At 46.2% G+C, this 24,769-nt stretch overlaps 1 protein-coding gene across 6 annotated transcripts in view; it reads left to right on the forward strand.

Annotated features, from left to right (window-relative positions):
• Positions 1-2,317: 2,317 nt before the first annotated feature.
• The window catches only part of LOC140186210 (hemicentin-1-like), a 449,816-nt gene continuing 427,364 nt past the window's right edge, over positions 2,318-24,769 (forward strand). For all 6 annotated transcript variants that reach the window (XM_072240181.1, XM_072240182.1, XM_072240183.1 and 3 more), the window contains exon 1: positions 2,318-2,858. In XM_072240181.1, the coding sequence (XP_072096282.1) occupies positions 2,627-2,858 (232 nt within the window). In that variant the 5' untranslated portion in view covers positions 2,318-2,626. The remainder of the gene's footprint in view (positions 2,859-24,769) is intronic.

A 24,769-nucleotide genomic window follows, 5' to 3' on the forward strand; every position in this document is an offset into this window, starting at 1 on the left:
TAACCACACAGTCAACCTGAGCAGCAGCTTTGAGTGTCCTATAGACACAGACCCCAAGATCCCTCTGATCCTCCACACTGCCAAGAGTCATACCATTAATACTATATTCTGCCATCATATTTGACCTACGAAAATGAACCACCTCACACTTATCTGGGTTAAACTCCATCTGCCACTTCTCAGCCCAGTTTTGCATCCTATCAATGTCCTGCTGTAACCTCTGACAGCCCTCCACACTATTGACAACACTCCCAACCTTTGCGTCATCAGCAAATTTACTAATCCATCCCTCCACTTCCTCACCCAGGTCATTTATAAAATACATGAAGAGTAGGGGTCCCAGAACAGATCCCTGAGGCACACCACTGGTCACCGACCTCCATGCAGAATATGACCCATCTACAACCACTCTTTGCCTTCTGTGGGCAAGCCAGTTCTGGATCCACAAAGCAATGTCCCCTTGGATCCCATGCGTCCTTACTTTCTCAATAAGTGTGGCATGGGGTACCTTATCGAATGCCCTGCTGAAATCCATATACACTACATCTACTGCTCTACCTTCATCAATGCGTTTAGTCACATCCTCAGAAAAAAAGGAAAGTCTGACTTCTTCACTCAGAGGACAGTGAGTGTGGAATGATGGTGGAAGTGATGGATATGGGTTCAATTTCAACATTTAAGAGAAATTTGGATAGGTACATGGGTGGGCAGTGTATGGAGGCTATGGTCTGGGTGCAGATGGGTGGGCCTAGGCAGATTAATAGTTTGACAGGGACTATATGAGTCAAAGGGCCTATTTCTGTGCTCTGGTGTTCCATGACTGAGTGTTACCATACAAAAGCAAGAGCAGTGCACATATTGAAATATTGGGTGTATGACAAAAAACTTGGTCAAAAAGCATCATTAGAAGCATTATAAAGTAGGAAGGAGAGGCGGGGGTGGGGTGGGGGGAGCTTTTAGGGTGAAAGCAGAAGGGCCAGGATAGTCGAGGGCATAAAGTAGACTGGTGGAACAAGTGCATTCAAGGATGAGCTGGAGGTCCCAGTTGGAGAAGTAGACATATCTTCAAGCTTATAGAGTGGTGTGGGGGGAGGGGAGGCTTGCCATTTCTAAGACAGGGAAGGTCAGGACCACGGAGAACTGCAAGCAATGATGAGAGTTTTAAAACTGAAGCCTTTAAATAATTTCTGGTCAGCGGTGTAGTGGCATCAGCATCAGACTTCGAGGCGAGTGGTCACGGTTTCGAATCCGACCAGCCTGGGTTGGGCGTCTAACGGGCAACTCGTAAAAAAAAAGTCAAATGCGCCACAAGGCGCGAAAAGGAGCAACAACGTTAAATAATTGAGAGCTGGAGTAGAACACACGCAACATAGTGGTGACTGCATGGGGTCTGATGCAAATTAGAACGTGATCACCACCTATGTCCGGATGCAGCCGAGTTTTCTGAGAGCCCAGCGGTAACAAGAGCAGACATAAACATTTGAGCAGCAGGTGAGCTGAGACAGGTGGAGCTGCATGAGGTTGAAGGGTGTACATAAGGCTTTGTGATAGCATAGATATGAGATTTAGTGCTCAGCTGAGGCAAACGTGACACCAAGGCTGGACACGGTTTGATTCACCCTCCAACTGTTGGTAGAGTCGGAGTTCTTGGCCACGCAATGGATCAAGACATTGGCTTTAGTTTTTCCAATATTTAGTTGGAGCAAATTCTTCGCGTGCAATTCCGAGTGTCAGAGCTTCTGACAATTTGGAGGAGCGGAGGTGCCGGGGAGTTGAAAGTGCGTGTCCTCAGCATACCGCTGGAAGCCCGTGTCTTCTTTCAGCCAAAGTAGAGAAGGATCCCCTCAACTAAGTTTAAACTTTACCATATGAACCCGTAATCCATAATGTTACAAGCCCAAGGAATGGGCACCCCGAACACACAAACTGCTGGAGGAACTCAGCAGGCCAGGCATGTCAGTGAGTGGATGTCAGTGCAGGCTTTCTACTGAATGAAGTTTGCTTATTTTTCTTTGTTCTGTGTTTGTGTTTGAACTGCGCCTACTGACACGAGTCCGTCCACTTATTTCAAATGCTTGAGGAACGGAGCGGGGAAAGACGCAGTTCGGTAGTCGAACGGTGGAACATGGTCTTGTAAGGGATTTTTAAAGGCATAGGTTCCAAGAATAACTGCAGGAATAAAATGATGTGGAGCAAGTTGAGGTTTAGATCTACCCTAGAGGGGCAGAATGGCTTAATGCTTATCCCTGCTTCAGCATTGCCTCATTCTCTGATAACGTGAACCATAAGAGAACCGTCTCTCCAGTTCTACTATTCCCGATTGCACCCACGCCCCAATAATCTGCCATCCCCTCGTTTCCACCCCCTCCCCGGCGGCTTCCTAGCATTCCCGCGGTTTTCCTTCATTCCCATTCCCACCCCTTTGGCTTCCGTGTGCCTTTTGTCTCTGGTTTCAAACCAGTTTAAGTCCCCTCCTTGGCCTCTCATTCATCTATTCCTTCCACTCACCCGGCGGGCACTAGGACCCGGGGAAGAGAACGGCGGAGTTGGGAAGTTTTTGGGAAGTCTTGGATCGCACTGACAGGGCTCCGGAGAGGCTGCGATGAGCCGGGAATAGTGTCCGCTCATGGCTCTCGGTCTCTGGCTGTTGACCGTGTGCTCGCTCCCGCGGCTGGCGGCCGAGCCCAGCTCCCGCTGGCAGGCAACCTCCACCCTCGCCTTCGTCTTCGATGTGACCGGCTCCATGTACGATGACCTGCTGCAGGTCATGGAGGGGGCGGCGAAAATCCTGGAGAGCACCTTGGGCAGACCCGGCACCCCCGTGTCCAACTTCGCGCTGGTGCCTTTCCACGACCCAGGTGAGGGAGGCTGATAATGGAGGGGGGCTACTGGAGGCAAGGAGGTAGACTGGGGAGGGAGGGCGATGGAGGGCCATAGAGAGGGGGGAGAAAGGGGAAAGAGTGTAGGGAAGGAGGGAGAAATGGGGAGAGAGGGAGGGTGATAGAAGGAAAAGGAGAGGAGAGGGTGAGAGGGGAAGAGAGGGAGAGGGTGAGAGGGGAAGAGAGGGAGAGGAAGGGAGGTTGTGGAAGGGAAAAGAGAGGAAAGAGTGGGTAGGTGGAGTGGAGGGAAGGAGGGAGAAATAGGGAGGGAGGGAACATGATTGAGGGAAAAATTGTGGAGAGAGTTGGAGGGAGGATAATGGAAAGGAAAGGGGGAGAAGAGGCGAGTGAGGGGATGCTAAAGGAGGGAAGGAGTGGAGAGTGATCGAGTTTAGAGGGGAAGGGAAGGTCTTTGATGGAGAGACAGTTGGCGGGAAATGAGGGTGTGTCAGTGAGGGAAGGTTGATGATAAAGGGGGAGATGATGGTGGAGGAGAGAGACTGAGGGTGTGGGAGAGAGGAAGTTGGACGGACACGAGAGTGAGGACGACTGAGGGAATGAGTGACTGAGAAGAGGATGAAAGGGCGCATGAGGCACGGCTGTACGGGGAGAAGAGATTTCCACTGGATTGCCATGTCTCGGGGAGATGTGGCACACTCGGTCCCTGCCCCATCAGCTCCCACATTTCCTCCTGAAAGTTTGAATGAACAGGGCGCGATCGGGCTGGTCTGATCGCAGACAGATTTAAAACTAGATCCCTTTCCCACCTTTTTGAATGAAGCAGTAAAAAGTTAACGCTTTCGGGAAAATGTTTGCAATGGGAAGCAATCGGCAAGATCACAATATTTCCTTAGACGGTAGAAGAATTGATTAAATCTTCTTCCAGGCACTTTTATGCCTCGCTTAGGTTGTATTTCTCAGGATATGGTTCAGCCGATTATTTGCTGCTCGCGTGATGGTTCTTTCAGTTAAAGCCCCTGACAGGGCTGACAGGGATTTTGACTAAGGTGAAGCTGGGGGAGGGTGTAATCAAACATGCTCGTTTCAGCAGTCGGGGTCTTTTGAGAGCGAGAAGGAGCCACGTCTGGTCTTTTTCTTTAGTAGCTCCCGCTCCCCGTGCTCACGGATATTGTCTCCTCAGTTATTCTCAGTCTATCTGTCGGACCAGCTCAACAGCCTCTGACAGTCTGTTTGCAGCTGCATTTCCAACACTCCCCCCACCCACAAAATTTCTTCAGCCTGTTCTAGTCTTCCCACCTTCCTGCCCTCTCGCACAAAGTTCCTGATTTTTGAATCAGGTTTTCTAGCTCTTCCGCAATGCCCAGAGTACTCTGACCAGTACTGTCAGAGGCATTCTGTGAGACTGTGTGCGGAGTAACCAGCCCCCTCTTCATCGCTACAAATTTCCGGCAGCCTCTGACTGGTCCACCATGTGCCTCCAACAACTGCAAGTGGATGTGACCAAAATTGCATTGGCTCCGTTCCTCTCAGTATATTTTGTGAGAGTTGGAAGTCCATCGTTAGCTCTGATGTTCTTGAAACCCATGCCAATTATTTCTCATCTCAGCACTGCTTTTGGTAATATCATCCAAAAACGTGGGCACCATCCACGACCTCATTTGACCCCTTCAACGTCCACAAACTGGCCGACTATGTGCGACACCTAGCCCAGTGTGACCAAAAACTCGCTCCAACTAAACACAGGGAAGATGGGAGATGCGTTTTCCCGTGGCTCTCAGAAACTCAGATGAGGGAGAGGGAACGGAATGCTTGTGTCCCCGCTGCCGTATTTGACGGAGTTGAACCTGGAGCTTTCTTTTCAGGGCAACTTGAAGAGCACATGAAGGTATCTTTGCAACATCTTCTGACTCTGATGCTGTTCACTTACTGCTGAAACCCTCGTCCCCCATATATAGCACAGAAATAGTCTTGTCCAGTGCATGCCAAACTATTAATCTGTCTAGTCCCATCGTTTTGCACCCGGACCAAAGCCTTCAATATCCCTTCCATTCATGTGCTTATCCAAATTTCTCTTAAATATTGAAATCAAACCAGCATTCATCGCTTTCACTGGCAGCTCATTCCACACTCTCACTACCCTCTGAGTTGAGAAGTTCCCCTTAAACATTTTGCCTTTCACCCTTCTGGTTCTAGCCTCACCCAACCATTAACCCTATATGTACCTTTCATAACTTTCTATACCTCTGTCACATCTCCCCTCATTATCCTCCACTCTTGGAATAAAGTCAAAACCTATTCAACGTTTCCCTATAACTCAGGTCCTAAGTCCTGACAACACCCTTGTAAACTTTTCTCTGCACACTTTCAATCTTTCCTGTAGGTAGGTGACTAGAACTGCACATATACTCCAAATTAGGCTTCACATTCTCGATGTATTTTGTACACTAATCTCCCTAGTTCTACTCTTCGAAAATAGGATTGTTTGAAACTCTGCTACCTGTGTGATACAATTGTACAGTTCTATTCACCAGATGCCCTGCTTGTTGGTTGACTTTTGATTTTAAAGCTTTCTTATTGTGTCAAATTCTACTTTCTGTCCAGCCTCAATGATTAGCTTAATAACCCATTGTAGCTTCTGCACATCTTCAATATCTGCCAAATCCACCTTTGGCTGTACCTTCAGCTGCCCCGTCCCCAAATTAACCTTCACCCCCATAACCCTTCCAAATCCATTCCCCTCCCTATCTCTCTTTCCTCATTAAGACATCCTTTAAAATATTCCTCTTTGGCCATGCATTTGATCAAAGGCATCACTTCAATGAACATAGAACAGTTCCTTCACTCCACAATCTTGTGCTGAACTAATTAAATTAGTAATCAAATGACCAACTAAACTAATCCTTTCTGCTTATACAACATCCATATCCTTCCATCTCCCTCTCATTCATGAACACATTGAGATGCCTCTGAAAAGTCCCCAGTATCTATCTCTGCCACCAATGCTGTAAAATGCCTTTGACATTTTTCTCCCTGTTATATAGAAATATGAGATACTGAAACCTTGTCTCAGATGTTCAGCTGTCTATTTGCCCTTGAACTAATGGCTGCAGCACATACTGCCCCAGGCATCTTTGCCTATCTTCGCTTCCCAATGCACTTTACAGATTTCATCAGTTCAAGGGGACGATGTTAATTTTTGGTGCTGGAAGTTGCACAACTCTCTCCTCCATTGGTCACTAAGATTCCTATGTAGTGGAATTGGATGGGTCGGACTAATTGGACATTTGCCAACAATGGCACAAAACATAATGGGTCACATTACTAGATTTACTGAATGATGTGATATGATTTATTACAGCTGGAGGCAAAAATATAATCATAGTGCACTCGAATCATCTCTAGATACCATCACGGTGACGTTAGATAGGTTTGTACAATTTGGTTTAAAGCAAAATTATCCTTGATCTGTGTGTGCCAGCTTTCATGTTCATTCATATTTTTCCAGACAGATATTTGAGGGGGGAAAATGTAAAATTAACAACAGAGGATGGCTCTGTGGTTAGCACTCTTCCCTTTAAGTCAGGAGGTTGTGAGTTCAAGACCCACCATGGAAATTTACAGTCATATAGCTATTAAACCTGGAAAACAGGCTCTACAGCCCAACTCAATTTGCTCGGCAGAATAATAGCCCAGCCTGAACTAGATGGGCCAAAGAGCTTGTTTCTGTGCTGTAGTGCTCTATGACTTGAGGGAATATACACTGCAAGAGTTGGATGTTGCTTTTCTAATCTAATAATTGTTTTGGAGCTTGTCCACGTCCAAGAGGAGATGACATTAAGATCTCATGTGGTGCTGATAGTTTGCTTTAGAGCACCTTAGTTCCATAAACTGTCCACTTGATTCTTGAGCTTGTTGTGTAAGGATGCACTGTGTAACATGCGCAGTGCAGCAGAGGGTAGGTGTAGCAATGTGTATGGGTTAATTGCAACTGAACCAATGTAGCATATTTAACAAGAGGTTGGCTGAACACTAAATTTGGTTTCCAATGAAGGTGCTTAATTACTGCCCGTTATGCTGCTGGCATCTAGGGTAGCAGTGAAGGTCTTCTAACTCTGGCAGTGTTCAGGGCTGCTGTCAGTCATGCAAGTCTCAGGTGGAGGCTCAGGAATACTGATGCCTCCGATGTAGTGTTGCTGTTCTTCATTGCTGTTTCCATACCAACTTTGTTTTACTGGTCAGGATTGTTAGCCCTGAGCTGAACCCCTGAACCTGGAGCACTCTCAGTCTGGCCTCTACCCTTTGACCTGTTTGGCATGGGTGACCCTACCAAGAGCCGAAGTGTAAAGCCCTGACTCCAGCCAACATAGCCCTCTGGGACTTTGAGGCACGCAAGCCTCCAAACCCTATGACAAGGTTGTGGTCCTCTTCGAGGTATGAATGTAATTAAAGAGGTATTTATGTTTGCGAACACAATGTGGGCACGTGGCCAAGTGGTTAAGGCATTGGACTAGCGACCTGAAGGTCATGAGTTCGAGCCCCAGCCGAGGGAACGTGTTGTGTCCTTGAGCAAGGCATTTAATCACACATTGCTCTGCGATGACACTGGTGCCAAGCTGTATGGGTCCTAACGCCCTTCCCTTGGACAACAATGGTGTCGTGGAGAGGGGAGACTTGCAGCATGGGCAACTGCTGGTCTTCCATACAACCTTGCCCAGGCCTGCACCCTGGAGAGTGAAGACTTTCCAGGCGCAGATCCATGGTCTCGCAAGACTAACAGATGCCTTTATGTTGCAAACAGGTCCCTGATCACAGAACAGGAGTGATTCAGTAGTCATTCAGCACAGAGCAACAGCCATAGGATGGTGAGGGGTGGAATATTTGCCTCCCAACCCCACGCCAGAAATGGGCCCGGTTAGATCAGCTGGTTAGAGAGTGCTACTGATAATGCTAAGGTCATGGGTTTGATCCCTGTACAGGGCGGAATGGCAGTGTAGCGGTTAGTCAACTCTTTACAGTGCCAGTGACCAGGGTTCAATTCCTGTCACTGTCTGTAAGGAGTTTGTATGTTCTCCATGTAACCGTGTGTGTTTCCTCCGGGTGCCCCACATTCCAAAGACGTATGGGTTAGTAGGTTAATTAGTCACAGGGGTGGTGTGGGCTTATTGGGTGAAAGGGCCTCTTACTTTGCTGTATCTCTGAAAAAAACAGCCTTCACAGTTCAAAATTTTCTTTTGTAAGCAGGTTGCTTTAAAAAAAAACTTGCTGCTTTATCAGAACTCGATTTTAATCTGATAGGGCTACTTTCAAAAGTTGCTAATTTTTGGAGATTTCGATACACTCTCATTCCCTAAGACTCAGACTGGTCCAATGACTCTGCTCCATGCTGAGATCTCACTCCCACCATTCAGAAGTCTATGTGCACCAGAAGGTCTGGTGGAGACCACATCACTGCCAGTGGAAGTTTCTTCCTAATGTACAGTCTATGAGATTCCAATCTCCCATCATTGAAGGTCAGGGCTGGTTGAGCAACGCCTTGATTTAAAGTCCTTGTTGTGAGTACGATGATGGAAGCCCCAGTGATGCACCCACCTTTCAGCTGCAAGTTATTCCTGTTGGAGACTATCAGTTCAGCAACGTGTTTGTGTGGTGTTTCTGATAGCTTAGCACAGGAAAGGCTGATATTTTCTCTCCAAAATGTCCTTATTCATATCCATACTTTAACCTCTAACTTTATTTAAATATAAATCTTTATTCTAATTATTGAATGGTGTTTTTTTTGTTGCACGTCTTGCCCTGATCAAATCCCTAAAACGTGTGAATGTACACTCACTGACCGCTTTATTAGCTACACCTGCACACCTGCTTCATTAATGCATATATCTGATCAGCTAATCATGTGGCACCAACTCAATGCATAAAAGCATGCAGACATGGTCAAGGGGTTCAGTTGTTGCCCAGACCAAACATCAGAGTGTGGAAGAAATTTGCTTTAAGTGACTTTGACAGTGGAATGATGGTTAGTGCCAGATGGGGTGGTTTCAGTATCTCAGAAACTGCTGATCTCCTGGGATTTTCATGCGCAACAGTCTCAAGAGTTTATAGAGAGTGGTGTGAAAGGCAAAAAATGTCCAGTGAGTGGAGGTTCTGTGGGTGAAAATGCTTTGTTAATGAGAGAGGTCAGAGGAGATTGGCCACACTGGTTCAAGCTGACAGGAAGGTGACTGTAACTGAAATAACCACATGGTATGACAGTGATGTGCAGTATGTGCATCTCTGAATGAATAACATATCGAACCTTGTCATGGATGGGCTGCAGCCCCAGGAGACCACACTAGGTTCCACTCTTGTACCTAATAATGTGGCCACTGAATGTATATGGCGAATGCATCTGATCCTTGATTCTTGAAGAGGGAACTCTGGAAAAGAAAACATAACTCAATTTCTTTTTTCCAAAAAAAAAGTCTAGGGAATTGTGAAAACTGCAAAGAACAGAACAGAAATAAGACTGAGGGATGACAGAGTGCATGTGTAGGTTGTGTTGCAAAGGGATCAGATTACAGAGAAGCCAGATTATTTTAAATTCAATTAGATCAAATTCATTTAAAATGAAATGTGTAGCAGATGTTTTGATTTTAGTTCAGCATGAACAAACTTCATTCACTGGAGGTGGGGACAGATGATGAGAGAGTTGTGGACAGACTACATTTCGGGGGGTTCCTGGGCAGGACCACCTCTCATGGGATGCTTTGAACTAAATGAGGCTATTAGGCAGTTGAAGCCTGACAGTAGGGAATTTTTCAGAATCGTCTGCGATTAGAAAGACAGGTGCTGGCAGATTTCTCAGTGTTTTTTTGTCCTTTCTCGCCCTACTTCATTTTTTAAAAGCTGTTACTAACTTGAGAGCAGACACTGTGAGCCGCTGATTATTGGATTCACAAGTCCACAATGACTTCAGTGTTTGCAATTAAGTACACACTAAAAGTGAAGGGATCTTAAGTCACTACTAAATGAACTGACTTGCGAGGGATCTGGAAGCAATAGAAAAGCTCGAGGAGGCAGATCTCCTGGGAATTATCAGTGGTGGGACAAATCCAGCAGCTGTGGCTCGCTGGCAACATTTTCACCTCTTCTTCGTCATAAAGCTATAGATTCAAGCCCAGGGAAAATAGCTGAACACTCCAGCACAGTATTGAGGAAGTGCTAAAGGACTGGTGGTGCTGTTATTTCAGTACTGATGTTGAGTAAGAAACAATACACTCCTTTAGAGAGAGAATGAGTCACATCGGCCATGTGGATACCAAATGCTCTCCATTTCAACAGCTTGTTAATCAGGTATGCCAACCTTAGAACATAAGACATGGGAGCATAATTTGGCCATTTGTCCCATCGGGTCTTTCCCACCATTCTATCATGGCCGATTTATTATCCTTCTCAACCTGCCTTCTTCCAGTAGCCTTTGATGCCTCTACTAATCAAGAAACTGTCAACCTCCCAATAACTTGGCCTCCACCACCACCATGGCAATGAATTCCACAGATTCATCACCCTCTGGCTAAAGAAATCGAATGAGTGGCGATGGAACGTGCAACAGTACAGGACAGTAAGCACAGTACAGGATCTTCAACCCAAGATGTTGTGCCAACCATTTTTCACCCTCCACTTTAAATATACCCAATGACTTGGCAATGAATCCCACAGAATCACCACCTTCAGCCATTGCCATTTCCACGCCAGGCTATGATGCAACCAGTCAGCAGATCCTTCGCCGTACCTCTACAGAAGTTTGTCAAAGTTTTCGATGACATGCCGAACCCTCACAAACTTCTAGGAAAGTAGAGGTGTTGCCACGGCAGTTACGTGCTGGACCCAGGACAGATTCTCTGAAACGATAGCACTGAGGAATTTAAAGTTGCCGACCCTCTCCACCTCTGACGCTCTGGTGAACTGGACCGAAGGACTTGTTTCTGTGCTGGACGCGTCCGTGGCTCTACGCTGCAGGATCACAGGCCAAGGGAGAAGTGCTGGGGAATTGCGGGAACTCATGCTATTCACTGGGGTCCAGTGGTGGAGCTTCAAAGGCAAAACTCAGATAAATGTCTGCTGGGTCACTCAGGACCTGCACATTAGTTATTAATTTAATTTAGAGATACAGCACCAAAACAGACCTTCTGAGCCCGCACCACCCAACTACACCCACGTGATCAACTAACCGCCTCTGGCATGTGGGGGGACACCGAGGCACCCGGAGGAAACCCAGGAGGTCACAGGGCGAAAGTACAAGCTCCTTACAGACAGAGAAAGGAACTGAAACTGGAGCACTCAGAGGAAACCCACGCAGACACAGGGCAAGAGGCGGGAATTGAACCTGGGTCACTGGTGCTGTAAGAGCGTGCTGCGCTACCATGCCGCCCCAGAAGTCCACGCTCCGGTTATTACTTCAGAGCGGGGGTGGGGCAAGCGCAGATAGTTCCATGAGCCAGTTGAAGGTTCCTCGAAGGTTGCAAACTCTGGAAATTCAACATCTAATCAAACTAGAAGGGGAGGTCAGTGACACTGGTGTAGTGCTGCTACCTCACAGCACTAGTGACCAGGTTCCTGATCGGTACTCTCCGTGTGGAGTTTGTATGCTCTCCTCAGACTCTCCGGATTCCTCCCTCATCCCAAATCCGTGCGCGTTGGCAGGTTAACGGCCCATTTCCCTCCACGGATGCCGCCTGACCCACAGGGTAACTCCAGCAGCTTGTACTTCTGTGGCCCAGGTTCCAGCGCCTGCAGTCTCCTGTGTCTCCAGCAGGGAATTAATCTGGGGAATAGCGTGAATGGGTGCTTGCTAGTTGGTGTGGACCCAGGAGGGGAAAGCACCTGTTGCCTTGCTGGATGACACTCTAACAAAAAGCACAAATTAATAGAGTAAATAAATGAAAAATATATAGGCTGATACCAACTAAGTTACAGGGTTTGCTTCTTTCATGATGAGGCCACATTCAGGTTGGAGGAGCAACACCTTATATTCCATCTAGGTAGCCTCCAACCTAGGCCTCCTGTCCCATGATCCTCTCGTATCCCTTTTGCCAATCAACTGTCCAGCTCTTGGCTCCATCCCTCCCCCTCCTGTCTCCTCCTATCATTTCGGATCTCCCTCTCCCCTTCCCACTTTCAAATCTTTTACTAACTCTTCTTTCAGTTAGTCCTGACAAAGGGTCTCGGCCCGAAATGCCGACTGTACCTCTTCCTAGAGATGCTGCCTGGCCTGCTGCGTTCACCAGCAACTTTTGTGTGTGTTGCTTGAAATTCCAGCATCTGCAGATTTCCTCATGTTTGAGCCTCCAACCTGATAGCATGAACATCAATTTCTTGAACTTCCAGTAATGCTCCCCCTTCACCATTCCCCATTCCCGTTTCCTTCTCTCCTCACCTTATCTCTTTACCTCCGATACCACCACCTCCCTCTGGTGCTCCTCCCCCTTCCCTTTCTTAGCGATCTTCTGTCCTCTCCTATCGGATTCCCCCTTGCCAGTTCTTTAGCTCTTTCGCCAATCAACTCTCCAGCTCTTTACATCACCCCCTCCCTTCCTCCCGGTTTCACCCATCACCTGCCACCTTGTACTTCCTCCCCTCCCCCCACCTCCTTACTCTGACTCTCCCCTTCCTTACCAGCCCCGATGAGGGGCCTCGGCCTGAAACGTCGACTGTTTACTCATTTCCATAGATGCTGCCTGGCCCACTGAGTTTCCCCAGCTTTGTGTGTGTTGCTTCCAGGGAAGTTGTCAGCTGGGGAAGGGGGGCACTGGTCACAACCCCAGACATTCCCCTCATGTTCTATCAGTGCTTGGGGGAGAGCTTATTGCCTCCTCTGGTGTGGCCCCTCCAACAACATGGTGTTCCCCAGAAGCCGGCGTGGAGTAGGATTTAACTCACAGGCTTCAACTCGATCTGAGGCGGCTCTCAGGCGAGTGAGACAACAGACTGCGTAGCTCCAATTTTACCTCTCCCCAGGCCTCATATTACTTTACAAAGGGGCTGGACTTCTATTCCTTGCGCATTTTCATCTCTCTGGAGAGAAATGATTTATCCTTGGTTGAACTCAGCAATATTGCCCAAAGGCTATCAAGTGAAATCTCATGAATATGGATCTGACATAACCAATGTTATTCAATTCTGACTGATTGCATTCCTCAGCTGATAATTATTTCAGCAGGACTGGAATCCATTTGTTCTTTGAGGTATTCGATACATATCTCATTTCTTTATTTCACTTTTTTTTTATCAGCTGGTATCGGTCCATTTCCTTATTTGAAATAACATGTTGTGAGGTCCCCTTGCTCTATTCCTATGAGGGAAGTATTTCAGAATCAGGTTTAATATCACTGGCATATGTTCTGAAATTTGTTATTTTGCAGCAGCAGTACAGTGCAATACACAATAAAATAGCTATTAATTACAGTAAGTATTCTGGTTAATTGGGCCGTTGATTAATAAGGGCAGAAGCTTATCTGGTACAACTCCTAAAGAATAAAAACTAATCAAAATAATAGATGGGATTCCCTTTGTTTATTTGGGACACTGTGCTGTGTAATTGGTACAGGAAATTGTTGCTGAACAGTTTCTAACTACCATCAGTCACATGCGCTTGTGTGGCCGTTAGACACTACACCGAACAGTTTTTAAATAGCATCAGTTGCGTGCGTTTGTGTTCAAAAGCCAGTGATTTTTGTCACTGACAGTTGGCAAGAAATAAGCAGTAAGACAATTTAGAACTGTTTCGCTCACCGTGATTTCAAGCGTTCAGGGTTGGAGATACCAGAAATGGCCAGGAGTGACAATGAAATGTTTTCACTACTTCAACAGATTAGGAAATTGAAGGTAACAACAATCATCTTGAATATTCCAATGAAAAAGAAGATTTGGAGGATGCAATCATTGAAAGCATTGTATGAAAGCAGTCCATTATCTGCACTAGGTGTCAGGGCTGATTTTGGTCGTTTACAGTCAATCAAAAGAACACGGCAGCATATACTGAATGAATTCCCCAATCAATAACTATGAGGAACTAATACACAGTTTTATACTACTGCAGAAGTATTGGTAGTGTTCTACTTTGTTCTGTATTTCATTTAAATACATAAATTGTTACTCAGTTAAATGGTCATTTGTCCTTTTTATACTTTTATAACTATTTCCATGAAACTTCAGCTAGCTGAGGCAGCTGCTTATTTGGACCAAAATGAACTGGTCTTGATGTGTCGCAATTAACTGTATGGAGCAATTTAAACCAACTAAGTAGTGTAAAAGGAGGGTGACAAAATAGGCAGGGAGAATCAATGTACCAGGGTTCATTGTCTTTTCAGAAATGTGATGGTGGAGGGGAAGAAGCTGTTCCTAAAATTTATGTTTCTACTGTATCAGAACAATTATGATGCTCAACGATGCAAGCCACTAGTGAGAAATTTAGTCAAAAGTTCTGTGATTCAAAGTTGTAGACCTCTCCTCCAAGAGGACCACAAGCTTGTCATTGGGTTTGGAGGCTTGCAGGCCTCAACGACCCAGAGAGCTATGCTGGCTGGAGTCAGGGCTTCGTGCTTTGGCTCTTGGTGGAGTCAGCCATGTCAAACGAGTCAAAGGGTAGAGGCCAGACTAGACTAAGAATGGTCCACCAATTCTCCAGATTCAGGGGTTCATCTCAGGGCTAACAATCCTGACTGGTCAAAAACATTGTCACGGAAACAGCAATGGAGACAGACAGAGATGGAGGACCTTCATTGCTGCCCTAAATGCCAGCGGCGTAATGGGCAGTAAATAAGCTGTTGACCTCTAGTATTACTGGTTGATTTAAGCTGCTCTTTCATTTACTTTACATAACTGGTATATAGCATTGCATTTCTGAAATATTCCTTGAGTTTTGCACACTAATTGTCCTTTAACAGAATCACTTACATAGTTCATGAAATTTGTTATTTTGTGGCAGCAGTAGAGTACAAGACATAAAAATACTCTGCATTACAGTAAGATAATCTAATTACGTTACTTAGAAGTATAGTAACTGAGTAAATGTCTTTTGATTAAAGTGATAATGAATAACCAAGTTGCAGTCAACTCTGGCCCACAAAGAGAATAATTTAAACAGCAAAGTATCATTCCATTTGATGCTAAAAAGAGATTTTAAAAAAGTTGCATCTTCCCAATGGTGTTAAGTATACGCTGAGCAAGAACGCCAATGGAGCAGTGGAATTAAACATTTTTTTGGAGTCATATTAATAATGCTACATGCTGGGCAACTTATAGTGGGGGAGCCGATTCACTACGTGATCAATCGGCCGCATATACACTTGCCATATTCTCGCAATCGATCCGATGCCATCCACCTAGTATTTTCAGGCTTTTGTTATTTTGCATTCTAATCACCATCACACTCCGGGCTGCAGAGTACATTGGAACATTCTGATAGGAAGGTGAAGGGTTCTTTGTCGTTTTATTTCCTCTTTCAATATAACCATCAGAATCTTTACACAAACAGGAGAAAACCTGCAGATACTAGAAATCTGAGCAACCCACACAAAATGCTGGAGGAACTCAGCAGGCCAGGCAGCGTCTAGGAAAAAAAGTACAGTCGCCGTTTCGGGCCGAGACCCTTGGGTCATGGGTATTGCTCATTCAGACCATCTGCCCCTTCTTAATGGATCTTACTTTGTCTTTAACTCACCGTCCTTCCCAAACTCCTATAGATAGATGGTGGAGAGTATATTGACTGGTTGCATCACAGCCTGGTATGGAAACAGTAATGTCCTTGAATGGAAAATCCTGTAAAAAGTAGTGGATACAGCCCAGTCCATCACGGGTAAAGCCCTCCCACCATTGAGCACATCTACATGGAGCACTGTTGCAGGAAACCAGCACCCCCACCACTCAGGACACGCTCTCTTCTCGCTGCTGCCGTCAGGAAGAAGGAACAGGAGCCTCAGGACTCACACCATCAGGTTCAGCTGTGTACATACATCTACTGATACTTCTGGACACATCTTCAGTGATGTTCCTGGAATCGTTGGGTGTTTCGGGTCTTTCAACATCATACAACCTCCTCCAGGTGACCCAGCCGGGGCTGATCAGACCCCGGCTTGTGTCCAGATGGCTAGCTACTTATGACTCCATGGCTCCCCTCTTTTGAGCCACAGCCATCTTGAGGCCCTCTCTGCCGCATCGGTGGTACTGCGGATGGCTCTCCTCTTCCTCTCTCCCTTGATGCCCAAATTGCTGAAGGCTCTAACTAAGGAACGGGCTGCGAATCCCCTACAACCAACCTCCACTGGGAGCAGCTTCCTATCAGCCCCTCCCTTCGCCGTTGCCTCCAGAATTTGGTTAACATCTTCATCGAACTGCTTCCACAGTGAGGAACAGTTATTACCCCTCAACCATCAGACTCTTGAACCAGTGAACAACTTCACTCAACTTCACTTGTCCCATCACTGACCTGTTTGCGCAACCTATGGACTCACTTTCAAGGACTCTTCATCTCATGTTCTCTGTATTTATTGCTTATTTATTTATTTATTTATTTATTATTATTATTATTTCTACTTTCTTTTATATTTGGAGGGTTCATTGTCTTTTGCACACTGATTGATTCTCCATCCTGTTGGGTGTGGTTTTCATTGATTTACTGAGTATGTCTGCAAGAAAACAAATCTCAGGGTTGTATATGGTGACATAAATGTACTTTGATAATAAATTCCTTTTTGAACTTTGAGATCATCATATCTTTCAGACCTTAAATTTCACAATAATTTTCAAAGTTCAAAGTAAATTTATTATCAAAGTATGCACATGTCACTGTATTCTACCCTGAGATTCATTTCTTGCAGGCATTCACAGTAGAACAAAGAAATACAATAGAATAAATGGAAAAACTGTATCTTAAACTTCCGGTTTCAGATGGTGCTACTGAAGGCGGGGGACAGCTTACTGGTGGTTTGAAAGGCAAGAAGTTCGACTGAAAACATCATTAATAACACGTTTTCTGAAGTAAATTGTGGTAAACTATCACCACAGACAATGAGGAGGTGATCGAAGGCGAAGCTGATTGGAGGGATGGGCCGTGCTGGTGCGTTACAAAGTCAAAGTGTAACATGCTCGAGATGGGGTCACAGATGGGGTTGGAGTGAGCAATTCAGAGAGGAGAGTCGAGGCAGGGTGTCAGGGCCGGAGGCGAGGATCTGGCTGATCTCACTTGCTGTCTCGCGATGTTCACTCCTCTCTCTGTGGCGCTGAGGCCGCGAGACTACCCTGGCTGCTGTGCTTTGTGTTTGCAAGCTTCGTGGCGACTTGCCCCAATAATATGATGAACTGAGACTGAGGCTTTGGGCCTACCTTGAGCTGCTCCAGCATTTGGATCTAAGGACCCAGTTTGGTTCAGAATGCTGCTGCTCACTTCTACTGTTGGCATGATTGGTGTTATTTTCTCTTTCTCTGCACATTGGGTATTGGCCTTTATTTGGTTCTTTCAGGTTTCTTACTTTGTGGCTGCCTGTAAGCAGACAAATCTACTAGTACGTTGACTCAGGCCTAGGGGGCCGGCGTCGGGCACGATGATGGACTCTCCACTTCTCCCTCTCCCTCATCAGTGTGTTCAGTTCATTTACATTAGCCGCGCCACTGTTTTCTAGGAGCGTGTTGACTGTAGTCTTGGGAGGGCGCCCAGGGTTCATCCTCCCGTGCTTGGGCTCCCATATGTTGACTAGGCTGGCAGGTAGCTCAGGGCGGCGTAGACAGTGCCCCGCTAGTTGCAGTCTTCTCGCCTCGATTTTAGTGGAGAGCACCGGTCGGTTGTTATAGAGCTCGATGTTCGTCATGTGCTGTTGCCAACCCACGTCAAGAGCCATCCGGAGCATTCATGTATAGCAACCATCTAGAGATTTTCGCATCGTCTTGGTGAGTGTCCTCGTCTTGCATCCGTACGTGAGAATGGACTCTATGACTGCTATGAAAATCCTCTTTTTAAGCCCTCTGCTCAGGTTCGACTTCCAGATTTCCAGACAAATCTGAAGGCTGTATAATTTACACATACGTTGATAATAAATGTACTTTGAATCTTTGAACAAAGACTGACAAACAACCAAAGTGCAAAAGAAGACAAACAGCAAATACAAAAAAGAAACAGATAATAATAATAATAATAATAAATAATACTGAGAACATGGGCCCTTGAAAGTGAGCCCATAGGTCGTGGAGTCAGTGCAGTGCTGAGGTGAGTGAAGTTATTTATCCATGCTGGTTTAGGGGACCGATGGTGATGGGGTATTAACTGTTCCTGAACTTGGTGGTGCCCCCTGGTTCTCATCACATCACTATTAATTGATACAACAACTACAGAGAAAATACCCAGAGAAATGGGGTCCCTTTAGTAGTTCCCAGAGCTCCATTAAACTCACCAGGGCCTTGTTTCTCATGCTGTCTTCAAACTCACCCAGTTCACTGGGAAATTGATCAGGCTGCTGTGTAAAATTTAACAGAAGTAGATGAAAAGTGTGTTGGTGCTGAGTTTTGTAGAATTACATTAATTGCCACCTAAGCCTTTCTCATTGTCTACTCTCTGTAGTTAGAAGGTCAGTTATAAAAATTATGAGTCAGGAAGTCAGATGCACAAATATGTATCAGCAATTGTGTAAAGTTTGCAGAAAATGTCTATAAGTGGGATTTATTGCAGGAAGGGTGTCAGAGATCCAGTAGTGTAATAAAACACATTCGGATATTAAACTTGCTGAGATACTGGTCGTGATAATGTCTGCTGATAATTTTAAATTGTTCTTTTGGCATTGTGTCTCCTACTTTAATGTGGTGTTGGCTGCGGCGCGAGTTGATTGTGGGTTCAAGTTCATGCTTGAGCGATAAAATCTGGGCTGTCAAGCTGTGAAAAACAACCTGATGGAGGAACTCAAGTTCAATGGTCATTCAACCATGCATGAATACAGCCAAATGAAACTTCTTTACCCCAGGGCCAAGGTGCTAAACACAATACCAACAGTCATACACGGCACAAGCCACATACTGTATACTGTAGCACATAAAGGATTGCAAGCACATCTAAGATACAGTTACACATAAAAACTGTACTGCAAGATCCTGAGTCAATGAATGCTGCAGCAGTCTGCATTCAAACACAATACAGCTCGTCTTCTGCTGAGGAAACACTGGGGGCAGCACCGATTCCAGATTTGATGCCACACCACACTGCTCTGACTCTCACACCTCTCTCCTGGGCAGCTGAAAGCAGGCAACACTGCAGCTTGAGGCCTGGTCCTTGCTGCAACTGAAGAGCCGCCGCTCGCCCGCTGTGCACCAATAAACCAGTGAATCAGACTTACAGCATTGCACATTAACAATGTCCAACAGGTTCTTGCGATCACAAGAAGAGTGGCTAAGGCAATTATATGCTGTTAGACCTGCTCCTCGCCGTTTTGCACTGACTCCTTAGTCACCTCTGTGATGCACGCAGCAGCACGATCCAAACCAAGTTTCTTCAATTTCTCCACTGACTGATGGGGTAAGACCAGCAGTAGTTAGTCCAGCAGGGTCTTGTGATCGTAACAAATACATTAAAATAAGTCAATAACTCCTTTGGTTGGCCCCATAGAAGCTTCTGCGATCGAACGCGCCACCATCTTACTGGACCACAGTGCATCAGGCGCCATCAGTAGAAGCAAAGGGTCGGCCAACATTTCAGGTCAGGGTTTCGCGTAAGGATCAGAATCCGGTTTATAATGAAAGGACTAGGATGAAATATCGCTGCTGTCCTACCTTCTTTATAGCTGCATCAATAGGTTGGGACCGGGTTAGATCGTCAGAGATCTTGACATCGGGGAGCTTAAAACTGCTCACTCTCTCCATGTCTGATCCCCCTGTGAGGATTGGTTCGTGTTCCCTCGAGTTACACTACCTGAAGTCCATAATCAGCTCTTTAGTCTTAATGACATTGAGTGCAGGGTTGTTGCTGCGACACCACTCCAATAACTGGCATATCTCACTCCTGTACACCCTCTCATCTCCATCTGAGGCTCTACCAACAACGGTTGTATCATTAGCAAATTTATAGATGGTATTGGATCAGGACTGGTCTGAAAGCTAAACACCCTTTTCCCATTCTAGATGCTGCCCGACCCGCTGATTTCCTTCAGCAGCATATCTTTTAGTACAGTTTGTCAAAACAAACTTTATTCCATGAATAAACCATGCAATGCCTTTACATTCTTACATTCAGAGTAAGAATCAGAATCGATTTATTATCACTGAGCTGAGTCGTGAAATTCAAACTCAAGAGATTCTGCAGATGCTAGAAGTCCAGAGCAATGCATACAAAATGCTGGAGGAACTCAGCAGGTCAGGTAGCATCTATGGAAATGAATAAACAGTCAACGCTCCGGGCTGAGCCTCTTTGTAAAATGTATTGTTTTGTGGCACTGGTACAGTGCGATACATAAAATATACTATAAATCACAATAAAAACATATAGTACAAAATATTAAATAAATCGTGCAAAACAAGAACAAAAATAGTCAGGTAATATTCATGGCTTCCTAGTCCATTCAGAAATCTGATGGTGGAGGGGAAGAAACTATTCCTTTCCTAAAATGTTGAGTGTGTGTCTTCAGGCTTCTCTGCCTCTTCTCTGATGGTAGTAATAAGAAGAAGGCATGCATGTCCTGGGCGGCGGTGGTTCCTAATGATGGGTGCCACCTTTTTGAAGAAGTTCTTGATAGAGGGGAGGCTATTGTCCATGATGGAGCTGGCTGAGGTTACAAGCCTCTGCCATCATTCTTATGTCCATAGACAATGCATCAAGTATAGAAAAAGGAGAAGATGGGGTCGCGACGCAGCGCGCAGTGGCCACTCCGGTGATGTATATCTGTTATCTGTCAAGTGGGGTGCCGTGCACAATTCTGATTTGATGGAGACGGACGTGAGAGCACGGAGGAACATCTGGTGAAACTTCTGAAATGCCTGTTTCCCTGCCGCTGCTACTGTGTGATCTTAAATCTCCGGAGGGGAAGGCCCTGAGTCCTCGGCTTACTTGTTGCTCGGCGGCCGGGGCAGGGTCAAAGCGCTTGACAGAGATGGTGCTCGGTGCTTGGTGTCGGAGGCTCGAAGTTTTTGTACAGACTCAGAGTTGGCTATGGTCGGGTGCTTCCAGGATGCTGCATCGGCAAGTTTGCTGCGCTGGAGGTTCATGGTAGGGAGAGTTTTTCTTCCTTCTACCGTCTGCGTGAGATGATGGGCTATCAGAACTTTGAGACTTTTTTTTACTGTGCCCATGGTCTGCTCTTTATCAAATTACGGTATTGCTTTGCACTGTTGTAACTATATGTTATAATTATGTGGTTTTTGTCAGTTTTAGTCTAGGTCTGTCCTGTGTTTCTGTGATATCATACTGGAGGAACATTGTATCATTTCTTAATGCATGCATTTCTAAATGACAATAAACGAGGACTGAGTGTCCTCATAATCTAATCTAAAAAAAATTGGTAATCTATTATATTTCTTAAATCAATAGCATTGTTGCCACTGATGTGGACCTTTGAGTGATACCCTACTACAGTAATTGAGAGGATTCCTCACCCAGCCTGGCCCCTCCCTGACTAGTAATGGTAATGGTAATGGTCTAGTAATGGTCCTCCCCCACTCTGCTGCACCAGGTTCAGTACACCCCTCAGCATGTATTCCTGCAGCCTGGAGTGTGCCGACCGGCAGCATTTCTCTACGGACATCTCGATATGCTGGCAGACCATCGAGTTTCGGGCCGACCAAAGGCCGTCTTTCTCTGAGTTGATGATCTGCCAGCAGCACTCGATGTCTGTCTCCATGTGCGCCCATAGATCAGAGAGTCCTCTGTCATGCAGCTGCTTGAGATGAATCGCGACACAAGCCCTTTCATTCTTTCCTCTAGAAGTTTGTTCTTTGCTCCAGATTCCAGCATCTGAGATCTCTTGAGTTTCCCCAGTACTGACAGAGGAATGCACTCCCAGTGGAACTGTCTTTCAGATGAGTTGTGAAACCAAACTCACGTACTAGATTCCAGGACATTGTAGTGACAAAGACCAGAAACATTACTTCGGTGTCCTGATCAGGAAATGTCGATTATCCAACATTACTAGGAACAAAAACAACAGGAATTCTGCAGATGTACATGAAATGGGGGAGATGTGTTTAAGAGCAGAGTTGATAGTGGAGGAAGGGAATTAGTCCTTACTCTTAATAATCACTCTGCTCCGTCTAGCGGAATTAGTCCTTACTCTTAATAATTTCTCCTTTGGCTCCTCCCACTTCCTCCAAACTAAAGGTGTAGCTATGGGCACCCGTATGGGTCCTAGCTATGCCTGCCTTTTTGTTGGGTTTGTGGAACAATCTATGTTCATTGCCTATTCTGGTATCTGTCCCCCACTTTTCCTTCGCTACATCGACGACTGCATTGGCGCTGCTTCCTGCACGCATGCAGAACTCGTTGACTTTATTAACTTTGCCTCCAACTTTCACCCTGCCCTCAAGTTTACCTGGTCCATTTCCGACACCTCCCTCCCCTTTCTAGATCTTTCTGTCTATGTCTCTGGAGACAGCTTATCCACTGATGTCTACTATAAGCCTACTGACTCTCACAGCTATCTGGACTATTCCTCCTCTCACCCTGTCTCTTGCAAAAATGCCATCCCCTTCTCGCAATTCCTCCGTCTCCGCCGCATCTGCTCTCAGGATGAGGCTTTTCCATTCTAGGACGAGGGAGATGTCTTCCTTTTTTAAAGAAAGGGTCTTCCCTTCCTCCACTATCAACTCTGCTCTTAAACGCATCTCCCCCATTTCACGTACATCTGCTCTCACGCCATCCTCCCGCCACCCCACTAGGAATAGGGTTCCCCTGGTCCTCACCTACCACCCCACCACCCTCCGGGTCCAACATATTATTCTCCGTAACTTCCGCCGCCTCCAACGGGATCCCACCACTAAGCACATCTTTCCCTCCCCCCCCTCTGCATTCCGCAGTGATCGCTCCCTACGCAACTCCCTTGTCCATTCGTCCCTCCCATCCCTCCCCACTGATCTCCCTCCTGGCACTTATCCGTGTAAGCGGAACAAGTGCTACACATGCCCTTACACTTCCTCCCTTACCACCATTCAGGGCCCCAAACAGTCCTTCCAGGTGAGGCAACACTTCACCTGTGAGTCGACTGGGGTGATATACTGCGTCCGGTGCTCCCAATGTGGCCTTTTATATATTGGCGAGACCCGACGCAGACTGGGAGACCGCTTTGCTGAACATCTACACTCTGTCCGCCAGAGAAAGCAGGATCTCCCAGTGGCCATACATTTTAATTCCACATCCCATTCCCATTCTGACATGTCTATCCACGGCCTCCTCTACTGTAAAGATGAAGCCACACTCAGGTTGGAGGAACAACACCTTATATTCCGTCTGGGTAGCCTCCAACCTGATGGCATGAACATCAACTTCTCTAACTTCCGCCAAGTCCCCACCTCCCCCTCGTACCCCATCTGTTACTTATTTTATGCACACATTCTTTCCTCTCACTCTCCTTTTTCTCCCTCTGTCCCTCTGAATATACCTCTTGCCCATCCTCTGGGTCCCCCCCCCACCGTCTTTCTCCCCGGACCTCCTGTCCCATGATCCTCTCGTATCCCCTTTTGCCTATCACCTGTCCAGCTCTTGGCTCTATCCCTCCCCCTCCTGTCTTCTCCTATCATTTTGGATCTCCCCCTCCCCCTCCAACTTTCAAATCCCTTACTCACTCTTCCTTCAGTTAGTCCTGACGAAGGGTCTCAGCCTGAAACGTCGACTGCACCTCTTCCTACAGATGCTGCCTGGCCTGCTGCGTTCACCAGCAACTTTTATGTGTGTTACTAGGAACAAATCATATTTGATCATTATTACTCCTGGGAGTTTGATATTTGCATATAGGCCTTTACTGGAGTTCAAAAATTAACATTTCATTAGCTGTGAACAGTTTTTGGATTCTCAGAGGCGTGAAGGATGTTATAGAAATAGAGATGTTCCTTCTCTTAATCCAAGTAGATGGACTAACACAGTCAAACATCGAAGGCCAGTGATGAGGATGGGTGATGAAGGATACTGTATCTGTGGATGTCAGGCTGTCCCAGGTTAATGGGTTCTGGGATCAAATGTCAATGTGAGCAGAAGGCACGAGGAAGTATGAGGGCTGGCGAGTTGGTGCCCCCAGAGTCTGAGCCTGCAGTTCAGGCTCCCGTCATCGGCTAGTCTAGGGATCAATACCGAAGATCGGACCCTGAAGGTCGATGAGAAGTCTGGGCATTGAATTCTGTTGGCAGAAGCCTAGAGGCTGGAGACTCTGGAGACTGGAGACTGGAGGTTGGAGGCTGGAATTGAGACTGGAGATGGACATTGAGACTGAGACTGGAGATGGACATCGAGAACGGAAGCTGGACATTGAGACTGAGGCTGGAGATGGACATTAAGAACTGAGGCTGGAATTGAGACTGGAGGCTAGACATTAGACATTGAGACTGGAGATGGGCATTGATAATGGAAGCTGGACGTTGAGACTGGAGGCTGGACATTGAGAATAGAAGCTGGACATTGAGACTGGAGGCTGGATATTGAAAATGGAGTCTGGACATTGAGACTGGAGATGGACATTGAGACTGGAGGCTGGACATTGAGAATGGAGGTTGGAATTGGCACTGGAGGCTGGACTTTGAGACTGGAGGCTGGAATTGAGATTGGAGTTGGAGGACTGTCCGTGTATGTGGATAAGTGGGAGGGAAAGGCTTGTTTTGTTTCTTGTTGTGTTCAGTTTTGCTGTGTTCTGTGCTGTTCCGCTGTGGGCATGCTACGTTGGCACTGGAGTATGGGGACACTTGCAGGCTGCCCCCAGCACATCCCTATATAAGTTGGC

The sequence above is a fragment of the Mobula birostris genome, chromosome 22, assembly GCF_030028105.1.
Source record: "Mobula birostris isolate sMobBir1 chromosome 22, sMobBir1.hap1, whole genome shotgun sequence".
Lineage (NCBI taxonomy): Eukaryota > Metazoa > Chordata > Chondrichthyes > Myliobatiformes > Myliobatidae > Mobula > Mobula birostris.